This window comes from Pediculus humanus, genomic scaffold, assembly GCF_000006295.1.
Source record: "Pediculus humanus corporis 1103172107391 genomic scaffold, whole genome shotgun sequence".
In the NCBI taxonomy this organism is placed as follows: domain Eukaryota; kingdom Metazoa; phylum Arthropoda; class Insecta; order Psocodea; family Pediculidae; genus Pediculus; species Pediculus humanus.
In genome coordinates, this window is record NW_002987017.1 from 76,241 (window position 1) to 93,502 (window position 17,262).

The 17,262-nt window shown below is 24.6% G+C and overlaps 6 protein-coding genes across 6 annotated transcripts in view; 5 read left to right on the forward strand and 1 right to left on the reverse strand.

Moving 5' to 3' along the window:
* Positions 1–1,346, forward strand: part of Phum_PHUM041260 (uncharacterized protein) — a gene marked incomplete at both ends in the record, with an annotated part of 2,186 nt that extends 840 nt beyond the window's left edge. Inside the window, 2 exons of the mRNA XM_002423126.1 lie at positions 22–1,169; positions 1,310–1,346. Coding sequence (XP_002423171.1) covers positions 22–1,169; positions 1,310–1,346 — 1,185 coding nt within the window. The remainder of the gene's footprint in view (positions 1–21; positions 1,170–1,309) is intronic.
* Positions 1,347–4,058: 2,712 nt separating this feature from the next.
* Phum_PHUM041370 (ubiquitin, putative) lies at positions 4,059–5,056 on the forward strand (the record flags this gene model as incomplete). The annotated part of the gene is made up of 3 exons (XM_002423127.1): positions 4,059–4,106; positions 4,440–4,545; positions 4,785–5,056. 3 exons carry the CDS (start codon positions 4,059–4,061, stop codon positions 5,054–5,056), a joined length of 426 nt encoding a protein of 141 aa, XP_002423172.1.
* Positions 5,057–6,090: 1,034 nt separating this feature from the next.
* Phum_PHUM041380 (uncharacterized protein) lies at positions 6,091–6,694 on the forward strand (the record flags this gene model as incomplete). Its single annotated transcript, XM_002423128.1, has 2 exons — positions 6,091–6,174; positions 6,350–6,694. 2 exons carry the CDS (start codon positions 6,091–6,093, stop codon positions 6,692–6,694), a joined length of 429 nt encoding a protein of 142 aa, XP_002423173.1.
* Positions 6,695–7,491: 797 nt separating this feature from the next.
* Phum_PHUM041390 (serine/threonine-protein kinase RIO1, putative) lies at positions 7,492–9,435 on the forward strand (the record flags this gene model as incomplete). Its single annotated transcript, XM_002423129.1, has 6 exons — positions 7,492–7,538; positions 7,614–7,901; positions 7,997–8,154; positions 8,223–8,622; positions 8,698–9,004; positions 9,085–9,435. 6 exons carry the CDS (start codon positions 7,492–7,494, stop codon positions 9,433–9,435), a joined length of 1,551 nt encoding a protein of 516 aa, XP_002423174.1.
* An 874-nt stretch (positions 9,436–10,309) lies between these two features.
* Phum_PHUM041400 (inositol hexaphosphate kinase, putative) lies at positions 10,310–11,907 on the reverse strand (the record flags this gene model as incomplete). The annotated part of the gene is made up of 4 exons (XM_002423130.1): positions 10,310–10,538; positions 10,797–11,053; positions 11,202–11,565; positions 11,648–11,907. The coding sequence occupies 4 exons, from the start codon at positions 11,905–11,907 to the stop codon at positions 10,310–10,312; spliced, it is 1,110 nt and encodes a 369-aa protein (XP_002423175.1).
* A 1,229-nt stretch (positions 11,908–13,136) lies between these two features.
* On the forward strand, positions 13,137–16,169 carry Phum_PHUM041410 (Diphosphoinositol polyphosphate phosphohydrolase, putative; the record flags this gene model as incomplete). The annotated part of the gene is made up of 4 exons (XM_002423131.1): positions 13,137–13,235; positions 15,205–15,360; positions 15,792–15,876; positions 16,051–16,169. The coding sequence occupies 4 exons, from the start codon at positions 13,137–13,139 to the stop codon at positions 16,167–16,169; spliced, it is 459 nt and encodes a 152-aa protein (XP_002423176.1).
* Positions 16,170–17,262: the final 1,093 nt, after the last annotated feature.

Genomic DNA, 17,262 nt, shown 5'->3' on the forward strand with positions numbered 1-17,262 from the left:
GCAACTGTTGCTACTGGTAAGCAATATGGATACCTTCCTCAAGGTCCAATATTTGGTTTTGAAATAACCGATCCGGAAAAAGGTGGTGACGCTGTGGAAAATGACAAAAATGAATCCTCGGAGGAGGAGGAGAGAAAAAAAACGACAAATGATGTGAATTCAACCGAAGGAAATGATTCGGTTATAGAAAAATTTAATTTAGGTTGTAATAAAAAATTAAAGGATAATATGGAAACCAATGAGATTGATACAAATGGCATAAACGAAAGTAAAACATTAAATAAAAAAAGAAGTTTCGAGAACATTTACGATGTTGTCGTGGATTCCGACGGAAATCAAAACGATGAATGCAACAAATTAGATTTTACGAGAGGAGGAGGAGGAGGAGGAGAAAAACGGAGTAAATGTTTACCGATAAAAAAAACGGAAATATTGGAAAATTCTTTGGGAATGTTAACGAAATTATTTCCGAATAAAAAGAAAAGCGTTTTAGAATTAGTTTTGAAAAGATGCGGAGACGATTTGATCAAAGCCATTGAAGAAATCGTACCGAAAACGGTAAATCAAAAACGTGTAAATGAAGTCGAAGAATTAAAAATATTAAAAGTGGGCAAAGAACGAGAAGACAAACGATTAATTAAAAACGAAACCGTTATAAAAAAAAAAAACGATCATGACAAATCATCCATTAAAGTGACGTCATTCGTTCACGAAACTCAAAATTCAGCATTTAAACCCGTAATCACATCGAAAATTACAAATTATTTAAATAATCTAAAAGAAGGTACATTACCTGAGGAAAAATTTAAGAAGTACGATTATTCCATCGAACAAACACAATCACAATCACAACAACAACAACCACAAACTGATAACATTAATAAAAATTTTTTTTACGCGGATCGTGTACCTAAGAATGGCAATCAAATAATCGGGTGCGCAAATTTAAACCTTCCACGACCATTCGTGTCTTGCGGAGATTCGACATCAAATTTATTAAAAACAAATTTTCCTTTTGCCACGACGGCGGCAAACGGTGTAGGATTCGGTGTAGGAAATTCAATTTCTACTGCTTTGCTCGCACTCGGAGGTGGTCCCGGTTTTAATTTCGGTTGTGCTTTTAATAATTTTCAAAATTTTACAAATTTTAATAACGGTACAATCGCCATGTCCGGCGTTCCTAATTTTAATAATAATTTTAATAATTTTAACAATTTCGGAATGATTTCATCGTTAACAAATCAAAATATCGATGGAATTTGTTCGAAAGATTTTTTTTTTCAAATTCCAAATTATAATTTTATTAAAGACAGACAAGAATTAAATTATTTATTAAACAATTCTAATAATAATGATGTTGAAAATTCCCACCAAATTAAAAATTTTCCCCCTACCACCACCACCACCACCACACCGTATTTTAATAAAATACATAAAAATGATAAAATAAACGATAATCAATATTCATAAAAATTTATTTTTACATAAAAATACGCCATATTTGTTAATCGTTTATCATGTATTCTGCTTAAAAAGATTTTGTCGTAATTTTTTTTTTAAACGTTTCAAAACGTTTTTTTATTATGTATATTGTGAAGCTTTAAAAAAATACGTTTAATATAATATAAAATATTTATGAAAAATATACATTTTGTTATTAATAAAAATTAGTTTTTCATTCCTTATTATTTACTTTTCCTGATTTCATTAAAGCCGCCATTTTTTTTTTTTTACTCTAAGCCATTTTGAATCAACGAATTTGTTTGGCAGGACAAAAATAAAAAATTTTTAATTATGAATTAAACTTTGGGGGAAAAAAAAATTATAATTACTAAAATTTTTCGTAATAATAATAATAATAATAATAATTACTTTCGTTTTGATTGACTGAATGTTTTTATTTTTTTAAAATTTTTGTTTACATTTTTAGTTTCCCCCCCTGATCGATTGCATTAAAATTTCTTAACCTTTGAAATTTTTTCTTTTTTTTTTTCTGTTACGTTTTATTTTTTTTTGAGATTAAAAAATTAATTTAAAATTTTAAAATTTTACTTTTATTTTTGTCGGACTAAATAAATTTAAAACAAAACAGATTTTTTTGTTTAAAAAACCAAAAAGATCAAGGCGATGTTTTTTTTTTTTTTTTTTTTTTTTTTTTTTGAATTTATTTTCCGGGCGAAAAAAAATAATTTTTAAATAAATCAAAAAAAATGTTATAATGGTTTTATTGTTTTTATTAATTAATAGAAAATGAAATAAAATAAATAATTATATGAAGGAAAACTATTTAAAATTTTTTTTTTTACTATGAAGAAATTTCAATGAAAAAATAAATAAATCGAAGAAAACTTTTTTTTTTGGTTTTCGAACTTGTTTTGAATAAAAAAAAAAAAAAAAAAAACGTGGATAAATGCTTTGGGGTAGTAGTAGTAGTTTATTTTGTTTTACTTTTTCATTTTATAAATTTATTTAATAATGAGGAACCCAAAAAAAAAAAAAAAAAAAAAACAACCCCTCGAGGAGTTAAACTTACTTATGCGGTAGGCAGAAGTTTTTTTTTTTTTTGTTTATTTTGACGCTTACCGCTCACTCTCACTCTCACGTTTTGTGCTATTTAATCTATGGAAAAATTCAATTTGGGATTTTTGTATGAAACTCGTTGGTTTGCCGTATAAAATTACATCTTGGGAGATTTAACGATGAATTTCTATGTAAACATAATAGAATCAAAGATGTCAGTAAATAAAACTTAAATTTAATTAATTCCTGCCAAGATTTCTTTCCTCCTTTTTTTTTTTTTATATTTTTTGTTTTTCTTTGTTTCAATTTTAACAGTTTTAAAAACTTATTTCTCAAATTTAAAAAAAAATAATCTAATGAAAATTTAAACTTGTCTTTATACATGAATGAATCAATATAAAACAATATGAGAAGTTTTTTTTTTAAATATTTAAAATATTACTTAAAACATGACAAAACATCAATTTTGTTAATTAAAAACCCCCCAAAAAAAAATAGCATTCAACATTACAAAAAGCAAATTTGTGCTGTTGTTGTTGTTGTTGTTAACTTTGCAAATAATTTGATTACATCAATATAAAATATTTAAATAGGATTTTCATTGTTAAAAAAAAAAAAAAAAGTGTAATATTTGTTTATAATAATAAAAAACATTTGTTAGATTGACGTCAAAAAAAAAAAAAAAAAAAAAAAAAACAATGAAATCGGTCAGCATTTGCAACAACATGTGGTACGGTTTACACATGAAATGACAATTGATTGACATTCTACTCTCAATGTGTAACAGAAACTTCTACTCATGCAATTAGTTAAGACAACTTTGTATTTGGGTGGTCCAAATTATCATTTTCCACTCAACACCTAAAACACATTCGTCAATATTCGTTTTTTTCTCTTTTTTTTTTTTTTTTTTTTTTTTGAAAACTTCCTTTTTGTCAATACCCCTAAAAATATCTAGATTTAAGTTAGTGTCTTATTAAAATTTTTTTTTTTTTTTTGTTTTCAATCCCATCATGAATGATGCTTTTTCTTTTTAAAACACATTAAATGCAAACACATTTTTTAATATAAAAAATTAAATTGATAGATTTCATCTCTCTGAAAAAAAAAAAAAATACATTTATATTAATATAATAAAATTATTATTATCATTTTTTTTTAATAATGGAGGCACAAAAATATTATTGTGGAAATAAGTAATTTAAAGAACATTTTGTATTTCGAATATGCTACCTGTATTCAATTTAAATACTTTAAAATCTTAATATTACTTATTATTTATCATTTTTTTGTTTAATTTAAAACGAAATTTTTTAATTTTTCTTAATATTGTTGATTTAAAAAAAAAAAAAAAAGCGCGGCCTTAGAAATAAAAAAATTTTACATCGTGTAAAAAAAATTATGGTTAGGTTGGCAGGTCTGAAGGTAAATTTCTTATTCTAAGCACTAAAAATGGCTTCGAACAGAAACTGATCAATATATATATATACATATATATAATACATTCATTTATAAATTTTTGTGACCCAAAAAAAAAAATGAAGATTAACGTTAAAATATTGAGAGGAGCAGAATGTACATTAGATGTAAGTAATTAATTAATAATAAATTTTTTATTTTTTTTGTTAGAGAGAAAAAATTTTTGTTAAAGTTAAATTTAGTATGACTTTTAATGCAATCAAAAATAAATTACATTATTATTATTTTTTTTTTGTAACTCGAACTAGTAATTAAAAAACTTATTTAATGTTGTTTTTAATATTTTAATATATTCACAAGTTAAAATGTAATTATTTGTTTTGTCAAAAAGGTTTTTCCATGTGACTTTATTAAAAATCTGTGATTTATTATTACTGTAAACAGAATTGTTAACATGCTTTGCAGGGAGTAATGAATTATAAAATAAAAATTGTTTTTAGGTTCAGCCTGATCTTCGTGTTTTGGAATTTAAAAAAATGGTCGAAACCAATCTTAAAATACCAGTTACTGATCAAAAGTTATTACTAAAAGGAAAACTATTGTTAGGTAAGATTATTATTAATTATAATATGAAAAATAAACCTCAATGTCTGAAATTTTATTAAATTTATTAATTTAAAAGAAAATTTTTTTAAAAACTAAAGTAAGTATGTAGTAGAAGTGATTGTTTATGTATTTCTATGTAAAAAAAAAAAAAAAAAAACGAAAAGAAATTTTTGCTAAAGCTTTGTATTGATTATTAATAACAGTAGTTTTTTTAATGTTTGTATTTTTTTTATTTCTAGATTGTAAGAAGCTTAATGATTATGATATTAAAGAAGACAGTAAATTAAATTTGGTTGTATTAGATAATAAGGAATCTGCTCCGAATACTTCGAAAGGCCCAAGAAAAGATATATTAGAAATTGAAATGACTAAATTCTTAAGGAAATATTTTAACGAATCAGAAGTTAAAAAGATTGTAAAGGAATATATGAAAGAATTTTATCGTAAGACTAGTTCTTGTAATCTAGAAGACTGGGAAAGAATAGCTACTGGTTATTTAAATGATGAATGAATATCCAATCCAATCCAATTAAGTTTTTATTTAATAATGTAAAAATCTGAAAGCAGCAGTAATTTATAAAAATACATAATTTAAATTTTTTATTTATCAATTTGACCCACGACAAACAATAATAATCATAAAAAAAAAAAAAAAATTGAATTTTTAATCGAGAGCAAATTTTTATTAAATTTTTATAATTTGCTCCAAGTTTAATCGTTTCTTTAGAATATAATTTTAATAAGATCATGTAATACATCTGAATATAAAATGTTGTAACAATTACATTTATCAAATCATTGTTAATCAAAAAAAAGTAAAAAAAATTTTTTTTTAATGTAAAAGCTCAAATGAAATATAGAAGAATATTAGTTGTATTATTTATTTAAAAAGAATATTTTAATTCAATTTGTTATCAATTAATATTTTTTTTGTGCTGTATAATTAAAATAAGTTTTAATTACTTTTAATGAAAACATTGATACAATCAGGTCTCATTATAATTCAAATACCGTAAGTAGCCTGTAATAACTAAATAAATTTAATACGAAAAATTAAAATATTATTAACTAAATTATTAAATTATCACTTTTGTAATAATATAAAAATTGTATAAAAAAAAAATTGACACTGATAAAATTAAATTATGCAAAATAAAAAAAAAAATTTTTATGTAATTTTTTTTTGTATCGACAAATATCCCTGATTTTCCCGCCATTTTTTATTATACGAAAGTATTATTATTCTTTGAATTAATGTCCAGCATTTATGAAAATGAATCTAGATAAAGTATTATTGATTCCGCATCTTTCTAAGGTAATTTTTATTTTTTTAAAAATATAAATTAATCACTAATAAATTATTAAATAAATTATAAATTATTATTATATAAATTGTAGGAACTTAATTTAATAGGCCATTCTCCACTTCCTTATAAAATAACCAATGTAAAAAAGAAAAATGAAAAAGGAAACATTTTGAAACCCGAAAAAATTGTATTTAATTATAAAAAAATGGTTGATGCTTTAGTATCAGTTTGTATTGATATGGTAAAACAAATTAAAGTAATAACTGTAAGAAATTCAGATGATGAAATTGATAGACTTAATTTTGAAAATATTAAGTTAGAAGTAAGTCAATTTTTTTTTTCTTTATTTTACATATTTATGTATGTGTATATCTTCAAGTATGTGTATGTGTGTGAAAGTGTTTATGTTTAATTTTAAATTTGCAAATATATATGCTTACATAAAATTAATCGAGTAAAACCGAAACTGACTAAATAATGATCTTTAATTTTATCAGAAACAAAAGAGTATTCTACATAAAAGTGTTAAAATGAAACATGATGAATTATTATTAGAAAAAGAAAAGAATAAAATACTTTCGGAAGAATTAAATACATTAAAACAAAAATTAAAAGAACTCAAAGAAGAAAAAAATAAGGTTGTTAAAAAATGTTTAGGAAATGAAGATGTACTAAAACATAATCTTAAGAAACAAGAATTAGAAATCGAAAGTTTACATACTAAATTTTGGAAAAAATTTAATTTAGTCGATAAAACTTTCTTCCCACAAAATTTCAAATTAGTGCAACTTGATCAACCTGATTTTAATAAATTATGGAGTGATGCTAAATATTCTAGGTAAATATTTTACAAGTTTTTATTTTTAACAATTTAAAAAAGTATAAATGTCTTATGAAACAAGCATTTTTAATAATTTGATTTGTTTTTAATTTTTTTTAGTCCGAAAACCAAAGAAAATGCATTTAAAGAAGCAATTTGCATTTTACAAGAAAATAATAATTTTTTAATGGAAGATAATAGATTTTTAAAACATCTTTTGTTTATTACAATCGATGAAGTGTCTAAAACTGTAGAGTTTGTGCAAAAGATATTACATTTAGAAACTAAAAGTAGTTTGAGACAAAAAATTGAAGATTTATTTTTAAATATTGAAGATTTTAACATAGAAATATATAAAAATCTAATTAATGAACAACTAATATTTTTTACAAATATTTTTGAACTAATCGAAAATGAAAGTTTTAATGTATCAGATCAAATATTTGTTTGTTGGAGTGATTTATTAAAAGAAATAAAATGAATGTTAAATTATTTTAAGTGTTATTACATTTTAAATAGTAAAAATAATTTTAAATTTACTTACTGATAAAAAATAAAATTTAAATGTTTATTTAATTTATTTTTTAAAACTTTGATAATGTGACACATGTAAAATAATTTTTTTTTATGTATTGAATAATACAGAATAATTTTTTCATTGAATTGGCGCCTTTTTATTTTTTCATCTTCCGCCATGTTTTCCTTTTTAAGTTAACCATTGCTAATGTCCTGATTAGGTTATAAGGCAAGATTAGTTTATTAACTTATTTTGTCGTTTTTTTTTTTTAAATATTGTTAATTCCTTTTACTTTAATGATTATGGCCACTAATTGTGAAGGCCAGTTTAGTGATGATGAAAATGACGCGTAAGATATTTTTTTTTGCAACATATTAAAATAATTTAATAAGACATAATTGAATGTAATAATTATTTTTAATAGGGAAACAAAATCAAGTGATCCCGACAATAATATTAAAATAGATAAATTAAAACTTGAAAATGATTCTTTGTCTGAGGATTCATATAATGACGACGAGCCTGATAATTTTGAATGGTCAGAAGAAGAAAATGAAAATGGAGAATTTAAAAATCACAAATCTCACATGAATCCACAAGGATTGAGTAATAAAAACATGAATTATCAATCAGTTGATAAATTGTTCACTAAATTTGTTGGAAAAATTAATGTGGACAAATATGATCTGTCTAATCTTGATGGAGGAGACAGGTTTAATTAAATTTTTTTTTAAATTTTGTTTACTTATTTATTTATTCATAGCTAAAATTATACCTAAAGTTAAAAATTAAATTTTTCTTTTGCAGAATAAAAATTAAAGATAAGTCTGATCGAGCAACATGTGAACAAGTAATGGATCCCAGAACTAGAATGATTCTTTTTAAACTGTTAAATAGAGGAACGATTCAGCAAATTGATGGTTGTATTTCTACTGGAAAAGAAGCCAATGTTTATCATGCAATAGGTATATATTTATGCCCCAGAAAACATTTATTAATAATGAGTTTTTTAAATGTTTTGCTTTGTTTTCAGGTAGTAATAATGACGAACATATTGCAATCAAAATTTATAAAACGTCTATATTAATTTTTAAAGACAGAGACAGGTATGTGACAGGGGAATATAGATTTAGGCATGGTTATTGCAGGCATAATCCTAGAAAAATGGTTCGAACATGGGCTGAAAAAGAAATGAGAAATTTAGTGAGACTTCACTCTGCTGGATTGCCAGTTCCAGAACCGAAACTCCTGAAAAGTCATGTATTACTCATGACATTTCTAGGAAAAGATGGCTGGCCAGCGAAGAAACTCAAAGATGTGGATATTTCAACATCGAAAGCTTGTCAATTGTACAGAGATTGTGTTTTAATGATTTGGAAAATGTACAATATATGTAAATTGATTCATGCCGATCTTAGTGAATTTAATATGCTGTAATAATTTTATTAACCATTTGTGAAATAATTAAGTTTTGTTTGGGAAATTATCATCATTAATATACATTTTAGGTATCATAATAACCAACTGTATTTAATAGATGTTTCTCAATCTGTTGAAAAAAATCATCCTCATGCTTTGGAATTTTTAATGTCTGACTGCACTAATGTAACTGAATATTTTCGAAAAAAAGATGTAGGAACACTTACAGTTAAAAAATTATTTAGTTTTGTCACAGATATGTCAGTTACAGAAAAAAATGTTGAAGAAATTTTAGATAGACTACAGCAAGAAGTATTTGAAAATCCTCCAACAGCTGAAGAATTATTAAACGATGAAATTTTTAAGAAAACGTACAAACCTCAAAATCTTTACGAAGTAAGTTTGGCCATTTTTATACAACTCACTATAAATTTATATTAAGATTAAAATTTTTTAAAAAAATCTCCATTATTTAGGTAATCGACTTTGAAAAAGATATCGAACAAGTAAAAGCTGGAAAAAAAGATGAAGCATATAAAAAAATGTTAGGACTTCACTGTAAAAAAACAACTTCTGATGATGAAGAAAACGATGATGATGATGATGATGATATTGAAGAAACGAGTAACAGTTCAGACGACAAAAGCAGTGACAATGAAGCAGAAGAATCTAAAAGTAAATTTGTAAATAGTCGAAGGCCAAAAGATGAAACGCCTGAGAGTAGAAATTTGAGAAAAAAAGCGGTAAAAGAACAACAGGCTGAGAAGAGAAAAACTAAAATAAAAAAACATGTTAAAAAAAGAAAGGAAAAAGCATCGAAAAAATAAAAACTCAAATTTAGTTTTTAAATTTATTTTTTTTTTTTTTTTTTTATAAATCAATTATAATAATTGTTCGTTATGAAAGGGCAGTTGTTTCAGAAAATAAAAACTTGAAACTTGAGCAAAATTTTTAAATATTTTCAAAAATTATATCCCTTCATACAAAACAAACATTCATTTAAAAGGATAGCATAGCCCATCATTTATTGATTTATCGATTGAGCAAATTGCAAAAATTAAGCGATAAAAATTAAAAAGAAAAAATTATATATCTAATCTATAAAATTATGACTTTTTTTTTTTTATTACTTTCTTTACAATTATGAAATTTAATTTATTATGGCTAGTCATTAAAAATTCTTTATTAAATACAATAATTGAATCCTTAATTTGGTAAAAATATTAAAGAAAGGGCTTGTCTTAATATTAAATAATACGTCAATTTCATTATTATTGTCGTTATTTTTTTGTTCAAAATTAAATATAACCAATTTATATCTTTTCGATTGTTAAATTAAATAAAAATTAATGTGCAATGATTTAAAAGGATTAACTTAAAAAGATTAATTTAAATTAAAAATAAATAGTTATTGATGACTTACATAATAATGTATTATTTTCGACTAGAATAATTTTAATTATTTCACATCATTTTTTCTTTATATTGAGTCGTCAACATCAGGAGTATTATTATTATTATTATTATTATTATTTCAATGGAGAAATTTTTACCCTTTTAATTAAGGTAAAATACTCAGAAAACGAACCTTATCAATTGATTTTATAATAAAAATTTTTTCTCATTACCCAGTCAAAACTTTTATATATAATCATTCGATGACAAAAATTTCACGAAAATAATTAATTTTTAATAAATTTATCATCCATAATCGCTTTCTATTGATTTTAACATGTTAATTAATTTTTCTAAACCGAATAAAAAACCTCGATCGGGTCCCGAATAAACTACCGGATCCTCTAATGCTTTATGAGTGGAATGAGCAAAATCAATCATTTTAACGTCTACGTTAGGTTCCGAATTATACGAAGAATCGGATTTTCTCGAAAGAGTTCTCACTAAAGTTTCCGTTAGAGTTTTACTATTCCGTCTGATTCCATCGCAACAATCTTCAAAACTCACACTATCCGAGGATATGGCGGAACTACTTTCGGAAATGGTATCAAAATTGGCGGCACTGCTTCGACGTCGTAGACTCGGAGTTCGTTTCGTCACGACAATTTCTTCATATGCAGTCAATGATTCCGCGCTCGAAGTTTTTCTTAAAACATCCGAATCCGTGGTCGTGTTAATTTTTTTAAATGAATCTTGTTTTCTTAATTTTTCAGAATCCGGCGATGATAATAACGGATCAGATTCTTGAACGAAATCATCTCCTTCGTACAGCAGTAGTAAACTTGTCGTGTACAATCTAACTGTTTCCTGTCTTCCTAATACGGTAAAAAGTTCTTCTAACCGTCGAATCAAAACCGGAAGCACATCTGAACGAAATCTTACGCCGTTATGTAAAAATTGAACCAGAGCCTGTTGAAATCCACTAACTGATAGAGTACGACCATAAAACTTATTCCGACAAAGATAATGTTTACTCGAAATCTGAAATACCTGAAACAAAGAAAAAAAAAAAAAAAAAATTAAAAAGCATAGGGTTTATAATGACGTGTAAATAGAAATAATTGATTTAAAAATTTTGAATTTTATTTTATTTTCCGATATCATGTTTAAATAATTTATAAATAAATGTACTACTTACCTGCATACCCCCAACTCTGAGTCCTAGTTTTGCTGATGTTGTACTAACTACTTTATACATTTTACTTTGTTTTTTTGCCAAAGTAGCAGCATCTCCATATTGCCTTGTCCCCATTTTTAAATCTAAAATGCAAGGGTAAGTAAATTTCCATGTTAAATTTTCTAAAACTATAAACTCCTTCGCTTTGTCTTCACCCTCTTCAAAACGTTTTAATAGACTGCACATATTTTCTCTGTGACATTTTAATACCCAAGGATTAAGCCTTGTAAGATCGCTACTACCAGAAACACTACTTTCATGTTGATCTTCTTGAAAGTGTTCATTACCAGAATTAGTCACCTCGATGCTTCCAGTTTTACGTAATCTGACTCTGCAATATTATAAAATTCGATTAAAATTATTGATTTATTTTTTTTTAAGGTTTTAAAATGAGTGATTAGACTTACCCACGTTTATTTCCATGCCATAAAGGTACATAATTTTTGGGTGGTAGTGCAATGAATTGTACATAGCCATCATCGGTTTGAATAATTCTAACCGATATGACTCCGTAATACTGAGGTAAAAATTTCTGTACTTCATCAGGTATTGTTAAATAAAATAGATGTTCTCTTTCTACCAATGGTTTGCACACAGTGGCACCATCCAATGATAACATGAATGAATGGCCTCCTACTTGATGAATAAAAGGTTCAAGCTGAAACATTATTATATAAAAAATTTCTACCGAATCAATCAAGTAGAAAAAATTATTGTTAGATTCCATAAAATAATTTTTTCCATTATAAAATTTAATTATTTACCTCTATGTAATCAGCGTGTGAATATTCTTCCATCAGAATGACCCAATACAGGTTAGGGTAATATGTTTTTATTAAATCAAATAAAGGCAGTCCGTGAATACTTATTGATAAGACTTGCTCTTACAAAAATTACTTTTTTTTTTATTAAATAATAAATACAAATTTAAAATACATTTTATAATCACTTTCATTGACAGGTACGATAAAAATAATGTATTTAATGTTACGAGAAGACAAATATATTTAAAATTTTTGAATAAAAATTTCACGTGAAAAATTTATGTACATTTTATTTAATATTAACGTAATTATGGTCAAAAAATATTTTTCAAGTGATACTTTTCTAGATATCATAATTTATTAAATAATTGAAGATAAGAAAAAGATAATTTCCGGGGTCGATTAAATAGATGTTCGTAGTAATTATTATTATTATTATTTTATAATTTTTTTGAATTTGTCATTATCACGAAAATTCGGCAACATTGCTTTTCTATATGAAAATTCAGACTTAAAATCGTTTATATTTGTTATTTTATAGCTTCGTTTTAAATTTTTTTTTTTTTTTTTTTTATTAAACGATGTGTTGCGAAAATAAATTTGTTTTAAAATAAATAAAATTAAATTTTATCAAATGATTTAAAAATCGTTTTAAATATATAAAATAAAATTTTATTATTATTAAAATTAATTTTTTTTTCGAAGTTGATTTATTGTGAATATAATTGATTTTAACCCCAGCTGATGAGTATCATTTCGATTTTTTGAGGAGCAGTACAGAGCCAAAATTCGTCATGGATGTTGTAGGTATGAATGAAGTTTTTAGTATTCCTAAGGATTTGCTGTTTGTGGTACGTTGTCAGCAAAATCCCAATCAATCAACCTAATACATTTAGTTATAGATTTTTAAAAGTGAATATAAATCAAGTGTGCAGAACTGTGCTCTAATCGGTTTTATTAAAAATCAGGACCATCATGGCGGAATTTAATAATTCAAAGCGGTGAAGTCAAAAGATAGAAATACCATTCAACCTCCTCCACACATTTAGTAAAGAAAATTTCACTTTTCTTCTTCCATTCTAAAACGACCTTCCCTCTTCTTCCTCCCCCCCCCTGGAAATAAACAAAAGATATGGTGAAGGAAAAACCGAATTCTACAAGAATATACGACGAAGAAGGGTTCAGACGTCGTGCGGCATGCATATGTGTTAAAAACGAAGACGAAAATGAGGTATGAGATATTTCCACATGTTATACCATAATTCCTTTAAATTTTTTTTTTTTCAAACAGAAATTATATTGTCTTTATTTTATTGGGTTTGTCTTTTTTTATAAAATGAATAAAAAAATGATATTGAACCCCGACAACAATTAGGCAGTTATATAAACGAGTTTTTTCTATTTTTAAACTTAATACCCCGGAGGGCATGATTTTTTTTTCTAAATGGTCGTCATTCACGTCTGTCCTTCATTTGCATACCTTGCACCCTGCAAGGTTATTGCTTCAATTAAACTTGTTACACTTTTATTTTTCATTAAAATTTACTTTTATTAAATGTAATGAAAAAAAAAAAAAAATATGCTTGCATTTTCTTCTTCAATTTTAATAAATATAAAACATTAAAAAAATGATTTGAAATAATCATCTGCATAATTTCTTCGTAGAATCGAATACATTTCATTTTTTTTCTTTTTTTTTTTGAAATAACCATTTTGTATCGGTTTTTAAATTACATTATTATTATTATTAATAATGCATTTGTCAAATTTAAGATATATATATATATATATATGTAAATATTGGGTAATTATTAATTTCAAAAATTTGTTATTTTACTTTAAAACAATATTTGTTTAACAAACGAAAAACATTTAGTTTGGGTAATTACAAAGTAATTACATTAAAATGGCCACAGATTGCTAATTAGTTATTTTATTAATGAGTAAAATTTGGTTTTAAAAACCTGTGGGAAAAAAAAAATGTATTTATTTCCTTAATAATAATAATAATAATACAATCTTACTAACTTGTTCGAAAAAAAGACAAATATTTATTTTTTTTTTTTAATGTTAACAAAAGACATTTTTTAAAAAAGGGTTTTTAATTAAATTTTGCTTATTTTTTATAACACATGATGATGATGATGGAGGGATGAAAATTATGCGGTTAAATTTTATTTTTATTTAAATGAAATATGGAAAAAAAAAAAAAAAAAAAAAAGTGTTCGGAATTGATGAACCAACACGATTAATAATTTTATTCGGAACAATCATTTCAAATTTTTTTTTTTTAGAGGGATAATTATTAAATGTAATTTTTTTTGAAAATTTATATTTATTTGTCTTATTATTAATTTTAAATTTTTAATTTAAAAAATGAAAATGAAAAAGTTGAAAATTTAAAAGTTTCTCTACTCCTTCTTTTAAAATAAAAATTTAAATAAATATAAATGAAACTTTTAGATTAAACGAAGGTTTTTTTTTTTTTTTTGAGGAGGGGGGGAGGGGGTGGGGGTAAATTAACATTTTATCAATTTAATGAAAAAATGCTGTAGGTTATCATAAAATATATTTATTTATTTATTATTATTATTATTATTATTATTATTATTATTATTATTATTATTATTATTATTATTGAATTATTAAAAAAGGAAACGAATCACTTTTTTTTTTTTGTTATAAAAATTGTTTTGATTTTCCTCTACAAGTTTTGTAGCGTTTTGGAAAATCTTTTTTTTTTTCCGATTTCATTTTTCATTTTGTTTTCTCAAATGTGATTTGTGTCAATTTATTAGATTCAAATTAATTTTAATTTCATTTCCAATCAATTCTTTTAAAAAATTAAATATTTTGTGTTCACCGTCAGGGGGGACTCACAAGACAACTGATAAATTTGTAGGGTGCTAAGATTATTTTGGTAGTAATCTTTTTTTTTTTGACATTGATTTCTTTAATTTGCCAAAAAAAAAATAAAAAAATTTACTTGAATTTTGTTTTGAAACGATAAATTTATTACTTATTTTGTTTTTAAAAAAAAAAAACGTTTCATCATAATTAATAAACAATTTTCACGCGAAAAAAAAAAATTTTTTTTTCGTAAAACGTCCTCCCACGCACTTGTTCATTCATTCATTCATTTACATAGAAAACTTTTTTTATAATTATTTATTGGATAAATTTTTTTTGTCCATCCCAAGGTGCTTCTGGTCACGTCCTCCAGGCGTCCCGAACACTGGATTGTACCCGGGGGAGGAGTGGAGCCGGAAGAAGAAGCGAGCGTAACAGCCATACGTGAGGTACTCGAAGAAGCTGGGGTTTTAGGTCAATTAGGAAGATCGTTGGGTGTTTTTGAGGTAAGGGTACGTACGTTTACCTGTACGATATCTAATTATTATTATTATTATTATTATTATTATTTACATTCGATTCGGATAAACATGAATTCAATTAAATCCGTTAAAAATTATTTTATTAGTTCCCTTATTATTATTTCTTCCCCTCAGAAAGGTTTGAAGGTAAAAGGGGGGTGGGGGGAATACCTTTAAAAGTATAATTGCAATTATTATCATTATGTTTTAAAGTAACTTGTTGATTAAATATTACCCGGTTGGTGGAGATCATAATCTGACTTTTCCAAAACAGAATCAAAAAGTAAATTAATTTAAATGTATCACATGTACATTGATTCAATATTGATTGTAATTGAGTAGGAAGAATAGTAATTCTCGGACATTTTTTATTTCGTTGTTGTAGGTTTTACACCCTGTCCCCTTTTGTGTTGCAGAACATGGAGAGGAAACATAGAACCGAGGTCTTCGTTATGGTCGTTAGCGAAGAATTGCCCGAATGGGAAGACTCGCAATCAATCGGTGAGAACCCTTATTCATATTGTATGTAATTCGATGATACATTTTTTATTTATTAATGCTTTTTTAAGGTAAAATAAAGGGAATCGGTGTGACAGGGCAGGGGGCTGACCGTCATGAGCACATTTTCACGAATACTATATAAAAACTCTTAGAATCCGTTTAATTTATTTTTAGATCGTAAAAGAAAATGGTTTACCGTCGAAGAAGCTTTGCATCAATTGGCACAGCACAAACCGGCACAATTAACTTATCTACAATCGATGATTAGTTGTCGAAACGATAAAGTCACATGAAAAACTATTATTATTATTATTATTATTATTATTAATACTATTACTATTACTATTATTATTATTAATAAGAAGTCTTGTTGATTCTTTAATATCCAGTCATTTTACATACATATATACATACCTGAACACGCATACACGTACACAAACATACCTGAAAACAAGGTACATTTACAATACTGTCCTATTATATTGTCGTATACAAACAACAAATCTCGTCCTTTTTAAAATAACATCCTTAAAATTATTATTTTTCGATAATCGTCCCTCCCCTCCCTCCCCTTTTTTTTTTTTGTATTTTTTTTATTTGTAAATATTTTTAAAAAATGATAATAATAATAATAATAATAATAATGATTCGTCATTGCGTCGATGAAATAATAAAAAATTGTGTGCTTGGAAAAATAAGTCAAGCTGAATAAATATGATTGATGATTATTAAATGTAGTAGAACCAAATGATTATTATTTTTTAAAATAAATTATAATTTAATTTATGAACAATTATTATTAGTAATTAATTAATAATTAGTCGGTAGCAGCATTTATTTATTTATTTACTATGACTTCATTTTATCGCTTATTTAAAAACAATTTTTTGTCGTGAGTTTTTTAATAAAAAAAAAAGAAAATTATTTGGGTTAATATTTGGTTCTACAGTACAAACAAACAAACAAACAAACGAAAAAAACATTAAATCTATATACATATTTAATTATTTATTATTATTATTATTATTATTATTATTTGTATTTTTTATTATTATTATTATTATTATTATTAATTTTTGGTTTTTGTACACTTATTATTATTAAAATCCGAATAATTTTTTTTTTGTTGATAAAAATAAAAAAGAAAAAAAAATTATTATCATTATTTAAATTTCTCCACTTATTCTTTTACCTTTATTATTATTATTATTATTATCACCCCACAGTCTTGTATTAAGTGGATTCATTTGTTTTTAAAAAAATTGTGATTTATTATTGATCTTTAATAATCGATTATAATTAATTGTGGTGATGATGATATTAATTTTTTTGTTTTTTTTTTCTGTTTTGTATGCATTTTGGTTTACACAAGTGTTGAATTTTTTT